At 45.8% G+C, this 13,764-nt stretch overlaps 1 protein-coding gene across 6 annotated transcripts in view; it reads left to right on the forward strand.

The window, feature by feature from the left end:
* OS9 (OS9 endoplasmic reticulum lectin) overlaps nt 1-13,764 on the forward strand; it is a 30,774-nt gene extending 17,010 nt beyond the window's left edge. The window contains exons 6-15 of one of the 6 annotated variants that reach the window (XM_072842982.1): nt 8,393-8,603; nt 8,901-9,005; nt 9,211-9,311; nt 9,487-9,538; nt 10,238-10,326; nt 10,543-10,821; nt 11,102-11,291; nt 12,211-12,375; nt 12,549-12,661; nt 12,947-13,764. In XM_072842982.1, coding sequence (XP_072699083.1) covers nt 8,393-8,603; nt 8,901-9,005; nt 9,211-9,311; nt 9,487-9,538; nt 10,238-10,326; nt 10,543-10,821; nt 11,102-11,291; nt 12,211-12,375; nt 12,549-12,661; nt 12,947-13,072 — 1,431 coding nt within the window. In that variant the 3' untranslated portion in view covers nt 13,073-13,764. The remainder of the gene's footprint in view (nt 1-8,392; nt 8,604-8,900; nt 9,006-9,210; nt 9,312-9,486; nt 9,539-10,237; nt 10,327-10,542; nt 10,822-11,101; nt 11,292-12,210; nt 12,376-12,548; nt 12,662-12,946) is intronic. The other 5 variants (XM_072842984.1, XM_072842983.1, XM_072842985.1 and 2 more) reach the window with 5 other exon arrangements.

Raw genomic sequence — 13,764 nt, forward strand, 5'->3', positions numbered from 1 at the left:
AGGCTCCATGCCAGGGAGCCCAATGTGGGACTCCATCCTGGGTCTCCAGGATCACGCCCTAGGCTGAAGGCAGGTGCTAAAACGCTGAGCCACTCTGGGATCCCCCAGTTTGCTACTTTTTAAAGAACTCTGTATATATCTTTTGAGAGAGGTTGACTTGTAGTTTTTCCTTTTAGTGCTGTCCTTATCATGTTTTGGTAAGAAAGTTATGCTCTTCTCAAAAAAATGAGTTCAAAAATGTTCTGTTTCTATACTCTGAAGAATGTCTAAGATTGCAATTTTTTTGTTGTTATTGTTGTTGTTAAGTAGGCTCCATATCCAGTATGAGGCTTGAACTCACTAGCTTGAGATCAAGACCTGAGCTGAGATCAAGGGTCAGACACTTAACCAACTGAGCCACCTAGGTGCCCTAATATTTCAATTTTTTATTCCTGGAGTGTTTGCTGGAATTCACCTGGAAAATCATGTTGGTCTACATTTTCAGTGCAGGAAGATTTTCAATTTGATTTTCTTTAGTAATTTTAGGTATATTCAAAGTTTTCTATTTCTTTGTGTCAGTTATAGTAAGGTGTATTTTTCAGGAATTTGTCTATTTCATCTCATTTTTCAGATTTATTGTCATAAAGTTGTTCTTGATTCCCTTCTGTTATCTTTTTAATCCCTCTAGCATCTGTGATTAGGTTCCTCTTTTCATTCTTCAGAGTTTGTTTGCCTCCTTTGTTATTGGTCAGTCTTACCAGAGGTTGGTCAGGTGCATTACTCCTTTTAAAGAACCAGCTACTTTGGCTCTGTTGAGTTTCTGCATAGCATTTGGTTTTTATTTTATTAATGTCCACTATTTAACTTCCTTCTGCTTTCTTGAGTTTATTTTACCATTCTATTTTTCATTTCTTTTTTTTAAGATTTTATTTATTTATTCATGAGAGGCACAGAGAGAGAGAGAGAGGCAGAGACATAGGCAGAGGGAGAAGCAGGCTCCATGCAGGGAGCTCGACATGGGACTCAATCCCAGGTCTCCAGGATCACGCCCTGGGCCGAAGGTAGCCCCAAACCACTGGGCCACCAGGGCTGCCCCTATTTTTCATTTCTTGAAATGAATGTTTAACTCCTTCATTTTCAGCTTTTCCTTTTTTATAAACGTTTCTCTCCAAGCACTACTTTAGGTATTTCTCAAGTTTTCATGGCTTTTTAAGTGTCTTTATCTAAATTTCGAGCAGATAATACTTTCCCATGATTCCAAACCTAGGAAATACAGAAATTTTTGTGCAAGGAGAACTCCCCCTCCCGAACTTACCTCCCATCTGCTCCGTTCCCATCGTGCCTGTGCCCATTGTGTCCTCCCACCTCCCACAGGTGACCTTGCTCTTGGTATTTCATGGATACTTCCAGCCTTTCTTGGTGGTTCACATGCAGTTATGACTAGCGAATCTTATTTTTCTTTTTCTATACACAACATATGGTATATTAAACATATTTTGCACCTTGTTTTTATATATCTTGGCAATAATTTCTTTTTTTTTTTAAGATTTATTTATTTATCTGTGAGAGACACAGGGAGAGAGAGAGAGGCAGAGACATAGGCAGAGGGAGAAGCAGGCTCCTCACAGGGAGCCCAATGTGGGACTTGATCCCGGATCCCAGAATCACACCCTGAGCGGAAGGCAAATGCTCAACTGCTGAGCCACCCAGGCGTACCTCCCCTTTTTTTTGACAATAATTCTTAGACATTCTTTCAGTGGCCTTATATCTAGAGCTTTATATTTTGTTTTTACGTCTGCATACTATTCCATTTCCATCATTTTGTCATCATTGCTGTACTGAGTAAATAGTTTTCCCTCCTTTTTGTTGTTATTACAAAAGATTATTATACATATATTCATGTTTTTTTTTTAAGACTATTTATTTACTCATAGAGACAGAGAGAGAGAGGCAGAGACACAGGCAGAAGGAGTAGCAGGCTCCATGCAGAGAGCCTGATGTGGGACTCCATCCAGGGTCTCCAGGATCACGCCCTGGGCTGCAGGCGGCGCTAAACTGCTGCGCCACCGGGGCTACCCTATATTCATGTTTAAATTACTTACTTTTAAGTAAGTAAAAGTAAAAAGTGCTGGGTACAGATTATATATATTTAAGATTGTGTTGTAAAACCTTTATTATGGAAAGTTAGAAACAAAAAATCAGAGATGATTGTGTTAATGACCCCCTGTGATTGTCTAGTTTCAACAAATACGGCCAGTCTCTTTTTTTTTTTTTAACTGAAATCATGTTTTTATTTATATGTATATTTTTTATTGGAGTTCGATTTGCCAACATATAGTATAACACCCAGTGCTCACCCAGTCAAGTGCCCCCGTCTGCCCATCACCCAGTCACCCCACCCCACCCCACCCCCACCCACCCACCTCCTCTTCCACTACCCTTTGTTTGTTTCCCAGAGTTAGGAGTCTCTCATGTTCTGTATCCCTGTCTGATATTTCCCACTCATTTTTTCTCCTTTCCCCTATAATCCCTTTCACTATTTTTTATTTTCCCCAAGTGAATGAGACCATATAATGATTGTCCTTCTCCAATTGACTTACTTCATTCAGCATAATACCCTCCAGTTAGCCGGTCTCATTTTATCTATCTTCTTACTCACCTCCCAGAGGTGAGGTCAGGTGCATTACTCCACTCCCAGACTACTTGGAAATAAATTACAGACATCATTTCATCCGTAAATATTTCTGTATTTATCCCTATAAATATAAGGTGAAAGCTCTTCTAGGGGACCCTGGTGGCTCAGTTGGTTAAGTGTCTGACTCTTAGTTTCAGGGGTTGGGTCATGATCTCCACTGACTGCAGAGTGTGCTTGAGATTCTCTCTCTCTCTCTCTCTCTCTCTCTCCCCCTGCCCTTCCCCCCTCTCACATGTGCATTTTCCTTCTCTCTCTCTCTCTCTCAAATAAATAAATCTCTTTTATTTTTTAAAAGATTTTATTTATTTATTCATGAGAGACAGAGAGGGAGAGAAGCAGAGGGAGAAGCAGGCTCCATGCAGGGAGCCCGGTGTGGGACTTGATCCTGGGACTCCAGGGGCTCACCCTGGGCGGAAGGCAGACGCTCAACTGCTGAGCCACCCAGGCGTCCCTCAATAACAGTTTTAGAGAGATTTAACTTACATACCATACAATTCAGTGTACAGTTCAGTGGTGTGGTATATTCACAGAGTTGTGCCCCCAGGACCACAGTTATTTTTAGAACATCTTCATCAGCCTAAAAGAAAGTCCCTATTCTTTGGCAGTTACCCTCCATCACACTGTCCCCTTGACTCCACCCTTCGCTCTAGACAGCTGCTCATCTCTGTCTCTACAGATTTGCCTCTTCTAGAAATTTCCTGTGACTGGAAACCTATAGTGTGTGACCTTTGTGTCTGGCTTCTTTCACTTACTTTCTCAAGGATCATCCATGTGGGGGGCATCCCGGGTGACTCAGCCGTTTAGCGCCGTCTTCGCCCCAGGGTGTGATCATGGGGACCCGGGATCAAGTCCCATGTCGGGCTCCCTGCATGGAGCCTGCTTCTCCCTCGGCCTGTGTCTCTGCCTCTCTCTCTCTCTCTCTCTCTCTGTTTCTCATGAATAAATAGATAATTTTTTTTTTAAAAAGGATCATCCATGTGTAGTATGCACATTTCTTATATTTTATTGCCGAGTACTATTCCCCATTCTGTTCATATTCATTCATCACTTGGACATTTGGGTTATTTGCCCTTTTTAGTTTTATGAACAATACTGCTTTTAACATTTATGAATAAGATTTTGTGTGAACATAGGTTTTCATTTCTCTTGGTATATAACAAGGAGTAGAATTGCTGGAACCATATGGTAAACTTTTGGAGAAACTGCCAGACTTTTCCCAAAGCAGTAGCACCATCTTAAAATCCAACTAGTAGTGTGTGAGAGTTTCTCCATATCCTCATCAACATTTGCTTTTATCTTTTCAACTTTAGCCGTCTTAGTGAGTGTGAAGTGGCATTTCATTGTGGTTTTGATTTGTATTTCCCTGATGGCTAAAGAAATGGCACATCTTTTCATGTGCTTTATTAGCAATTTGTGTATCTTCTTTGGAGAGGTGTCTTCAGATCTTTTGCCTTTTTAAAAAATTCCATTATCTGTCTTTTTTTTTTAAGATTTTATTTATTATTTATTCATGAGAGACACACAGAGAGAGAGGCAGAGACACAGGCAGAGAGAGAAGCAGGCTCCATGCAGGGAGCCTGACGTGGGACTCCATCCTGGTCTCCAGGATCAGGCCCTGGGCTGAAGGCGGCGCTAAACTGCTGAGACACCTGGGCTGCCCAGCATTATTTGTCTTTTTATTATTGAGTTGTAAGATTTCTTTATATATTCTGGATAGAAGTTTTATGAGATACATGATTTGCAAATATTTTCTCCTGTTCTTTGGATTGTCATTTCACATTCTTGATGGTGTCCTTTGCAGCACAAAAACTTTTAATTTTGATGAATTCCAATTTACCTATTTTTTGTTGCTTGTGCCTTTTATGTCATATCAAATAAACCATTAGGTCATCTAAATCCATGAACACTTATACCTATATTTTCTCTTAAAAATATTATAGTTTTACATTTAGGTCTTTGATCCATTTTGAGTTAATTTTTGTATATAGTATGAGGTAGGGGTCCAATTTCATTTTTTTGCACATAGATATCCAGTTGACTCACCATTATTTGTTGAAAAGATGATTCCCATTGAATTATCTTGATAACCTTTCAAAAAATCAAATGAGAATAAAAGTAAAGGTTAATTTCTAGACCGTAAATTCTATCTCATTGGTCTATGTATCTGTCTCTAAGTCAGTACTACACTGTCATGATTATTGTACTTTTGTAGCAAGTTTTAAAATCAGTGTGGGTTTTCCAACTTTTTTTTTTTTCCAGATTATTTTGACTATTTAGAGTCCCTTGAATTTTCATGAATTTTAGGATCAGTTAATTTCCAAAACAAAGCCAGCTGGAATTTGGTGAGGATTGCTATATTAAGTCTTTTAATCTCTGAGGTTGGATATCTTTACATGTATTTAAGTCTTTGACTTCTTTAAGAAATGTTTTGTAGTTTTCAAGCATTTTGCTACATTTATTCCTAATTATTTTCTCTTTTTTTTAAGATTTTATTTATTTATTAGAGAGAGAGCATGGGCAAGGGGGAGGTGCAGAGGCAAAGGGAGAAGCAGGCTCCCTGCTGAGGGCTCTATCCCAGGATCCCAGGACCACAACCTGAGCTGAAGGCAGTCTCTCAACCAAGTGAGCCATGCAGGCACTCCTAATTATTTTATTTTTTGATGCTATTATAAATGGAATTATTTTCTTTTTACTATTTTATTATTTTATTTTTGAATTGTTCTTTGAATGTATAGAAATACAATTGATGCCTATATCCTGCAGCCTTATTGAACTTGGATATTAGTTCTATAGCTTAATAGATTCTTTAGGATTTTCTTTCTTTCTTTCTTCCTTCCTTCCTTTCTTTCCCTTTCTTTTTTTTAGTAGGTGCTATACCCAACATGCAGCCCAATGAGCAGCTTCAACTCCCAACCCCAAGGCCAAGACCTGAGCTAAGACCAAAAGTCAAACATTTAACCAATTGAGCCACCCAGGTGCTCCTAGGATTTTCTGTATATAAAATCATCTGTGAATGGAATAGTTTTACTTTTTTTCTTTCCAATATAGATGCTTTTTCTTCCCCCCCCCCCCCCTTTTGTCCTGGTCAAAACCTCCAACCCAATGTTGAATGGAAGTGGCAGAAGCAGACATACCTCTCTTATTCCTTTTTCTCTTTTTTGAGAAAGAGAAAGAGTGCAAGCATGAGAAAGAACTAGAGTTGGGGCTGGGAGGAAGGGGCAGAGGGAGAGGGAGAAAGAATCTCAAGCAGGCTCCATGCCCAGTGTGGAGCTGATGTGGGGCTTAATCTCATGACTTCAAGATCATGCCCTAAACTGAAATCACACTCAACTGAGCCACCCAGGTGCCCCATCCTTGTCTTATTCAAGATCTTAGGAGGAAACTATTCAGTTTTTCCACCATTAAGTATAATGTTAGCTGTGGATTTTTAATAAACACTTCTTATCATATTGATGAAATTCTCTTTTCATTCAAATTTGTCGCATGCTTTCATCATGAAGATATGTCACATTTTGTCAAATGCTTTTTCTGCATCCATTGAGATGATCATGTGGTTTTTATCCTTTATTCTGTTAATCATTTACATTAATTGATTTTTTTATGTTAGCCCAAGTTTGCACTCCTGGGATAAATCCACTTGGTCTGGTGTGTAATACTTTTTATATGTTGCTAAATTTGTTTAGCATTTTGTTGAGGATTTGGGGTCTTTATTCATAAGAGATACTGGCTTATAGTTTCCTTTTCTTATTATATATTTGTCTAGATTTGGTATCAGGGTGATAATACTGGCTTTGTAGTATGAGTTGGGGAATATTGTCTCTTCTTTTTTTCTGGAAGAGTTTGAGAGAGATTGATCTTTATTGTTTTTGTTTGTTTGTTTGTTTGTTTTAAGATTTTATTTATTTATTCATGAGAGACACACAGAGAGAGAGAGGCAGAGACACAGGCAAAGGGAGAAGCAGGCCCCATGCAGGGAGCCCGATGCGGGACTTGATCCCTGGTCTCCAGGATCACACCCTGGGCCAAAGGTGGCGCTAAACCTCTGAGCCACCAGGGCTGCCCTTTATTGTTTTTTAAATATTTGGTAGAATTCACCAGTAGACCCATCTGGCCAGGCTTTCCTATGTGGTTAGTTTCTGGATTACTAATTCAATCTCCATACTGGTTATGGGTCTATTCATATTGTTTACTTCTTTTTGAGTCAGTTTTGGTAGCTGTGTCTTTCTAGAAATTTGTCCATTTCATCTAAGTTAATCTGATTTGTTGGCGTGTAGGTATTGATAGTCTTTCTTTACAATCCTTTATTTCTGTAAGGTTGATAGTAATGTTCCCTCTTTCATTTCTGATACTAATTTGAGTCTTTTCTTTTTATTTTCTTGGTAAGTTTAGCTGAAGTTTTGTCACTTACTGATCTTTTCTTTTTTTTTTTTTTCACTTACTGATCTTTTCAAAACAACTTTTAGTTTCATTGATTTTTCTCTATTGCTTTTTTGTTCTCTAGTTCACTTATTTTTGTTCTAATCTGTGTTACTTCCTTCACTCTGCTTGCTTTGGGTTTAGTTTGCTTTTCTTTTTCTAGTGTTTGAGGTCTTTTTTTCTTTTTTAATATTGTCTTTTTGCAGGGAAAAATTTTAATCCTATGCATACACATACATGTGTACACACACAAAAAGAATATATGTTTCAAATACATAGAAGTACAATTGACCCTTGATCAACAGGTTTGATCTGTGTGGGCCCACTTATAAGTTGATTTTTTTCAGTAAATATATTGGAAAATTTTTAGGAGATTTATGATAGTTTGAAAAAAACTCACAGATGAACCACATAGCCTAGAAATGCTGAGAAAATTAAGTTAGATCTATCATGAATGCATGAAATATAGGTAGGTAGTAGGCTGTTTTATCATTTGCTACCATAAATATACACAAGTCTATTATAAAAAGTTAAAATTTATCAAAATGTATGCACAGACTTATAGACCATATATGGTGCCATTCACAGTAGAGAGAAATGTAAACAAAAGGGTGCAGAATTATATAACAACAGCATAAAACTGTAGAACATACTGTACTACTGTAGTGCTTTTGTAGCCACCTCCTGTTGCTATTGGGATGAGCTCAAGTGTTGCAGGGATCTGCTTAAAACTCCACGACAATCATCTCTGCATGAGCAGTTTGTCTCCATAAATTGCTTTTCACAGTAAAAAGTGATCTCTTGTGGCTTTTGCTATTAGTAGTTAAGTTGGGGAGTCAGAAGTTATGTGCAGATTTTTGACTTGGGCAGGTGGGGAGGAGGGGGAGGTCAGCGTCCCTAACCCCCTGCAATGTTCAAGGGTCAACTGTGTCTGTGTGTATCTCAAATACATACAAGTATGTATACACTGTATTTATATAAAGCAAGAATGTGAAACAAAAATTGGCTCTACAGGGAAGCTGCCTGAATTCAGTTCCCTGTTTTTACCACTTACCAGTGGTCAACCTGACCAAGTCCCTTATCTGCATCAAACCTAAGTTTTTTGAGCCACAAAATTGAGATATTAATCCCTCCCTCACTAGGTTTTTGTGATCATTAACTGAGCTAAAGTACATAAAGTGTCCTATACACAGTGTCTGCACAGAACCAGATACACAGTAAGTGCTGAACAAAAGGCAGCTGCTCGAAGAACGAAAGCTAATCCCTAGTGGTAATAATTTGTTCACCCGTCTGTCCTGGCAGTTCCTCTGTGACGAGGGTGCTGGTATTTCCGGGGACTACATTGATCGTGTGGATGAGCCTTTATCCTGCTCTTATGTGTTGACCGTCCGGACTCCTCGGCTCTGCCCCCACCCTCTCCTAAGGCCCCCACCCAGCGCTGCTCCTCAGGCCATCCTCTGTCACCCTGCCCTGCAGCCTGAGGAGTACATGGCCTACATTCAGAGGCAAGCTGGTGAGTAATTAGAAGAACAAGGAGAGGGGGCCCCTGGATGGCTCAGTGGTTGAGTGTTTGCCTTTGGCTCGGGTCATGATCCCTGGGGTCCTGGGATTGAGTCCTGCATCAGGCTCTCCGCAGGGAGGCTGCTTCTCCCTCTGCCTATGTCTCTGCCTCTCTCTCTCTCTCTGTTTCTCATGAATAAAGATATAAAATCTTAAAAAAGAGAAAGGAGAGGAAGAAAAGACACCAGGAGAGACAAGCGGAAGATAAGGTAGGCATGTGGCCTTGTCCTGCCCACACACTGTTTTTCAGTAGACTCAAAGCAGTATGGAGATAAAGCCCTAGAGGAGCTGCAAGACCTGGAGCCGCAAACATGGGGTGAGGCCCAACCCAGAGCGGTGCCCTCAAAGAGAGGAGGTAGGATCTTCCTGCATCTGTTCCGTGAAACTTCTCCACTTCTTCCCTTCCCCAGTCCTACTGACCTGCACTGACCGTTGGGGGTGGGGAGGAAGTCCTACGGGCCTTAATTCCTTAGTAATAGTGAAGGGGAATGTACCCCATTCTACTTGCTCCCTTCTGTTTCTCCCACCTTTCAGAGTCCTCCCTGTTCTCTGTATCCCAGGTGCACATCCAACCAAGGATGACAGTAAGGAGTCCGATTTCTGGAAGATGCTTCCTGAGCCACAGGAGCAGACCCCTGGGGCAACGGAGATGCCGGCTGAGGTGAGAGCTGGCTTCCCAGCTATTTCTCTGATGAGGCTGACCCTGGGCGAGCTGAGGTCATCATGAGTTGACCTACACCTATCTAGGGAGGCAAGGATCTACCCAGAACCACTGCCTTAAGAATGTGGTAGGTGTGAACGAGCCTGTGGACTTGACTCCGCCCTTTTCTCATCAGGAGCAGGAACCAAACCTTGAGGCCGCAGATCCAGCTCCGGCCCCTCCCCATGGTGAGCAGAACCCTCCACCTCTCCTTTACCGCTTGAATGTATTTTGGGGCTGGTGGGGGTGGGGTGGGGTGGAACTAAACACTGGTGGGGGAGGTTGGGCGGCCAGGCCAGCAGTGAATTCATCTTTATTGAATTGGAGGCAATACTATTTACAGACAGCAATGCTATTCTAGGGAGATAACGGAACTCGGTGGTTCTGCTACTTGCTGACTTTGTAATCCTGGGTGATTGCACTTAACCTCAATTTCCTCACCCCCAGCAGTGGGTAATCCCCCTACCTTACAGGGTAGTTGTGAGGTTCAGTGAGAACGAGTCTGTAGTTCACAGCAGAATGCCCCGAACAGAGTAGACCAGAGTAGACAAGAAATGGTTTCTATTTGGCAGAAAGGAGAGAACAGTATCCAGGGAAGAGAAGGCTGTGGCCCCAGAATCTCTTCCGTAGTCCTCAGAACTGGAGTAATTGCCAGCAGGACCCAGCAGCGCGGGTGCGAGCAGCGTGTTAGCATCCCCTGTCTCATCTGTGGGTCCACCTTAGGACAGCACCCTCCAGGGGCCTGCGTCGGCCCCTATCTCAGTGACCAGACAGGTGGCTCCCGGACGCAGGGACCATGTCCTTCCCTGGTCTCCTCATCTCCTCTCCTTAGGAAATCAAAATAGAATTTAGGACAGAACTGCTTCATCCCTGCTCTTTCATCTCAGATTTTCAGAACAACGTACAGGTCAAAGTCATCCGGAGTCCTGCAGACTTGATTCGATTGATAGAGGAGCTGAAAGGTGGAACCAAAAAGGTACAGGCCCCTGCTCAACAGAGGGGGAGAACCCGCCTCCCTGCTAGGAGCGCTTAGAGAACGGCCCCTGGAGTGAGCCCAGGAGAGCTGACTCCCTTTCTTTCCTCCTCCAGAGTCCCCCCACTGCCACACTCCAGCCACTGTCTATCTGTGGCCCACACGTCTCTACTGAAACCCCAACTGTCCGTCTCTTTCTCCCGATCCCCGTCCACCTAGGGCAAGCCCAACGGAGGCCAAGAGCAGCCTGTAGGTGAGGCAGCAGAAGTCCCTCAAAGGGAAGCAGAGGAAAAGGACAAGAGTGACATGGATCATCAGAACGAGGTGGAAGAGGAGGAAGAGGAGGAGGAGGATGAAGATGAAGATGAGGATGAGCAGCAGTTACTGGGAGAGTTTGAGAAGGAACTGGAAGGGATACTGCTTCCGTCAGACCGAGACCGGCTCCGCTCGGAGGTGAAGGCCGGCATGGAGCGGGAGCTGGAGACCATCATCCAGGAAGTGAGCACAGCCCTTACCCTGCTCGCTTTGGCAGCCGGCTGCTCCTATGGACTAGGGCAGGCTGGGGGGGCAAAGGAATGAAGGGCGGCCTGCGGCTGGCACAGGGCAGGGAACAGTGTGCTCAGCTGCCACTTGTTTCCTTAATGGAAGGAGGGGACGGTAGGGAAGGGGAGACCAGAGGGAGGGCCAAGACTTAGCCGTTGCTCTCCTGTTAGAGCACGGACCACTGAGCTGCACTCCCCCGCCCCCTGACTCCACTCTCCTGCCTTGGGCATTCCAGACAGAGAAGGAGCTGGACCCAGACGGGTTGAAGAAGGAATCTGAGCGTGATCGGGCAATGCTGGCCCTGACCTCCACTCTCAACAAGCTCATCAAAAGGCTGGAGGAGAAACAGAGTCCAGAGCTGGTGAAGAAGCACAGGAAAAGGAGGGTTGCCCCCAAAAAGCCTCCCCCCAGCCCCCCACCAGCAGGTAAGAGCTGTTGGACAGGGTCCCTCAGCTGGTGTACCCTGGTGGGCATCCCGTTTTGCTCTTCCGAGGGTGTTCACTCCCCTCCATCCTCCTGGAACGCAGCTCTCCTGCCTTCTTCCCACTGCCTCCATCCCTTTGCCTGGTTACCTCCTACTCAGTCATCCCTTCAGGAAGCGGCTTTTAGAGCATGTCTGTCCGGTTTTCTGGCTGGCTCCCGTGTACCCAGCGCCTAGCACTTCCACGGCGCATGGTGGGTGGTCGGTAGAAACTAATGGAACGACTGGGAGCCAGCCCTGTGTGCAGAAGACCACACACCTGTGAAGGACGCAGCGTATCAACAGTGAGCCCCGTGCGCTGGGAAAGGCCCCCACTGGTAGGGTGTGAACGGGCAAGCCTGGCTGGTCAGAAGCCAGTTGCCTGGCAGGACAGACGTGAAGTTATTGCTTCCTCCTGCACCGCTGAGCTCCATGCCACGGGGTCATATGAGATTAGACATTCCAAATGGAATGTTCTGTTTTCACATCTTCCATCCCACCATCTCTATAAACATTAGAATGTCTTTCGAGTACCAGCATGTGGAACAAAACCACAGTTTTCCAACCTGCTTTCCTAAAACAAAACTCCTCCGTTGGCCCAGGTGACCTGATTTTTGCTTCAGAAAACACAGTGGTTTTTCCTGTAGGGGACAGGCAGGATGATTGGTCCAGGAGGGGAAAGGGAGGCTACGGTTAGTGGAGGGAGCTTTATAGGCTGAAGGGGGACGGAGGAAGGGGGCACTTACTCTGAGCCCCGGTTCATCCATGCGTGTGATGGAAAACTGCCAGGACCAGTTGATGGCTTAAGGAGAAGTTACCACCGCAGCCCCTAACCTGGAATCACGGCTCTGCTTTGTGTCTCCCTGTATGTCTCCCCCTCTAAGAGGAGGATCCTGAACACAGAGTCCGGGTCCGGGTCACCAAGCTCCGTCACGGAGGCCCCAATCAGGATCTGACTGTCCTCGAGATGAAACGGGAAAACCCACAGCTGAAACAAATCGAGGGGCTGGTGAAAGAGCTGCTGGAGAGGGAGGGGCTCACGGCGGAAGGTGGGCCCTGGGGCGGGCTGGCTTAAGAGTTGTTGGCAGGGCCTGCTGCCCAAGGTGGAGGGGCTGGGTCCAAGTGGACTGGAAACCTCGCTGGGGACCTGGGAGGCAGAGGGCCCTGCACGGACGCTCCCACCTTTTCTCTTCCTCTCACTGCCCACGTGGCTCCTTTCCAGGGAAAATTGAAATCAAAATCGTGCGACCAGGGGCTGAAGGGGCAGAGGAGGACTCACACTGGCTGACTGATGAGGACACGAGAAACCTCAAGGAGATTTTCTTCAATATCTTGGTGAGGGGCAGCCTACGCCCAGCCCTGGATCTCCAAGCCTTGACCCCGGTTTAGCCCGCCATGGAGATGAGAGCATGGCTCAGGCCCTGCTGGCCAGTCCCAGCCTCACCACCTCCTGGGCTGCTGGAATTTCTGGCGGCTGGGCGGGTGTTCCCCTGCGAAGAAGCGCTGGGCCGGGTCCCTGCCCTCCACACGTGCGGGCCCCGGATCCTCCAGGGCCCAGCGCTGCCCTTGGCTCTCCACCAGCAACCCCGCTCACCGCACCCCCGCCCGCCCTCCCCGCAGGTGCAGGGAGCAGAGGAGGCGCAGAAGGAGCGGCAGCGCCAGAAGGACCTGGAGAGCAATTACCGCCGCGTGTGGGGCTCTCGGGGCGCAGAGGGCACAGGGGACCTGGACGAGTTTGACTTCTGAGACCACTTCTGCTGTTAGCCGGCCAAGGAGTCCAGAGCCTGCCTAGCCTGGCCCTGCCTCCTCCCGCCCTGCACCCCGGGGCCCCTAGGGCAAAACAGCAGAGTAGGGCTGAGCGGTGGACCTGGCTTCCTCCCGCCTCCTGCCGCCTCCTTCTCTGGGAAGGGGTGGGGGGAGTAGAGGGGCCCCGTGGGGTGAGCGTGCTGCTGCTGCCGTCACCCCTGCTGCCCAGAGCCACCCAAGACCTCGCAGGCCTGTGGGATTTGCTCTCCCAGGCTTCTCCCCACAACCCCTTCCTTTTGTCCCTGGCTCCCCATACCAGTCCCCTAACTTGTTGGTTCCTCTCCCCTCCCTCCCTAGAGAGTTGGTGAGATCTTTTGAGCAAAGGAGGGTAGGGGGAGCAAGAAGAGTGGGGCGGCTCAGCAGGCCCCCCACGCCCTGCCTGAGCTGCTCCTCGGGGTCACCCCCTTCCCTTGGATCAGCTGGGGATTCCCTGCTCCTTCCCATGCCCACATTGTTCCCTACAATACGTGCTTCCAAGTTGAGGTGCCTTTGCCTCTGTTTCTGAGGAAATGGGAGAAAGTTGCCCACCACCTCTGACACGATCCCACTGAAAAGGGTGGGGTACGGAACCACCCACCATGTTCTTGAACAATCAGGTTTCTCAGTAAAGAACTGGACTATCGATCCATCAA

The sequence above is a fragment of the Canis lupus genome, chromosome 11 (genome assembly GCF_048164855.1).
Source record: "Canis lupus baileyi chromosome 11, mCanLup2.hap1, whole genome shotgun sequence".
In the NCBI taxonomy this organism is placed as follows: Eukaryota; Metazoa; Chordata; class Mammalia; order Carnivora; family Canidae; genus Canis; species Canis lupus.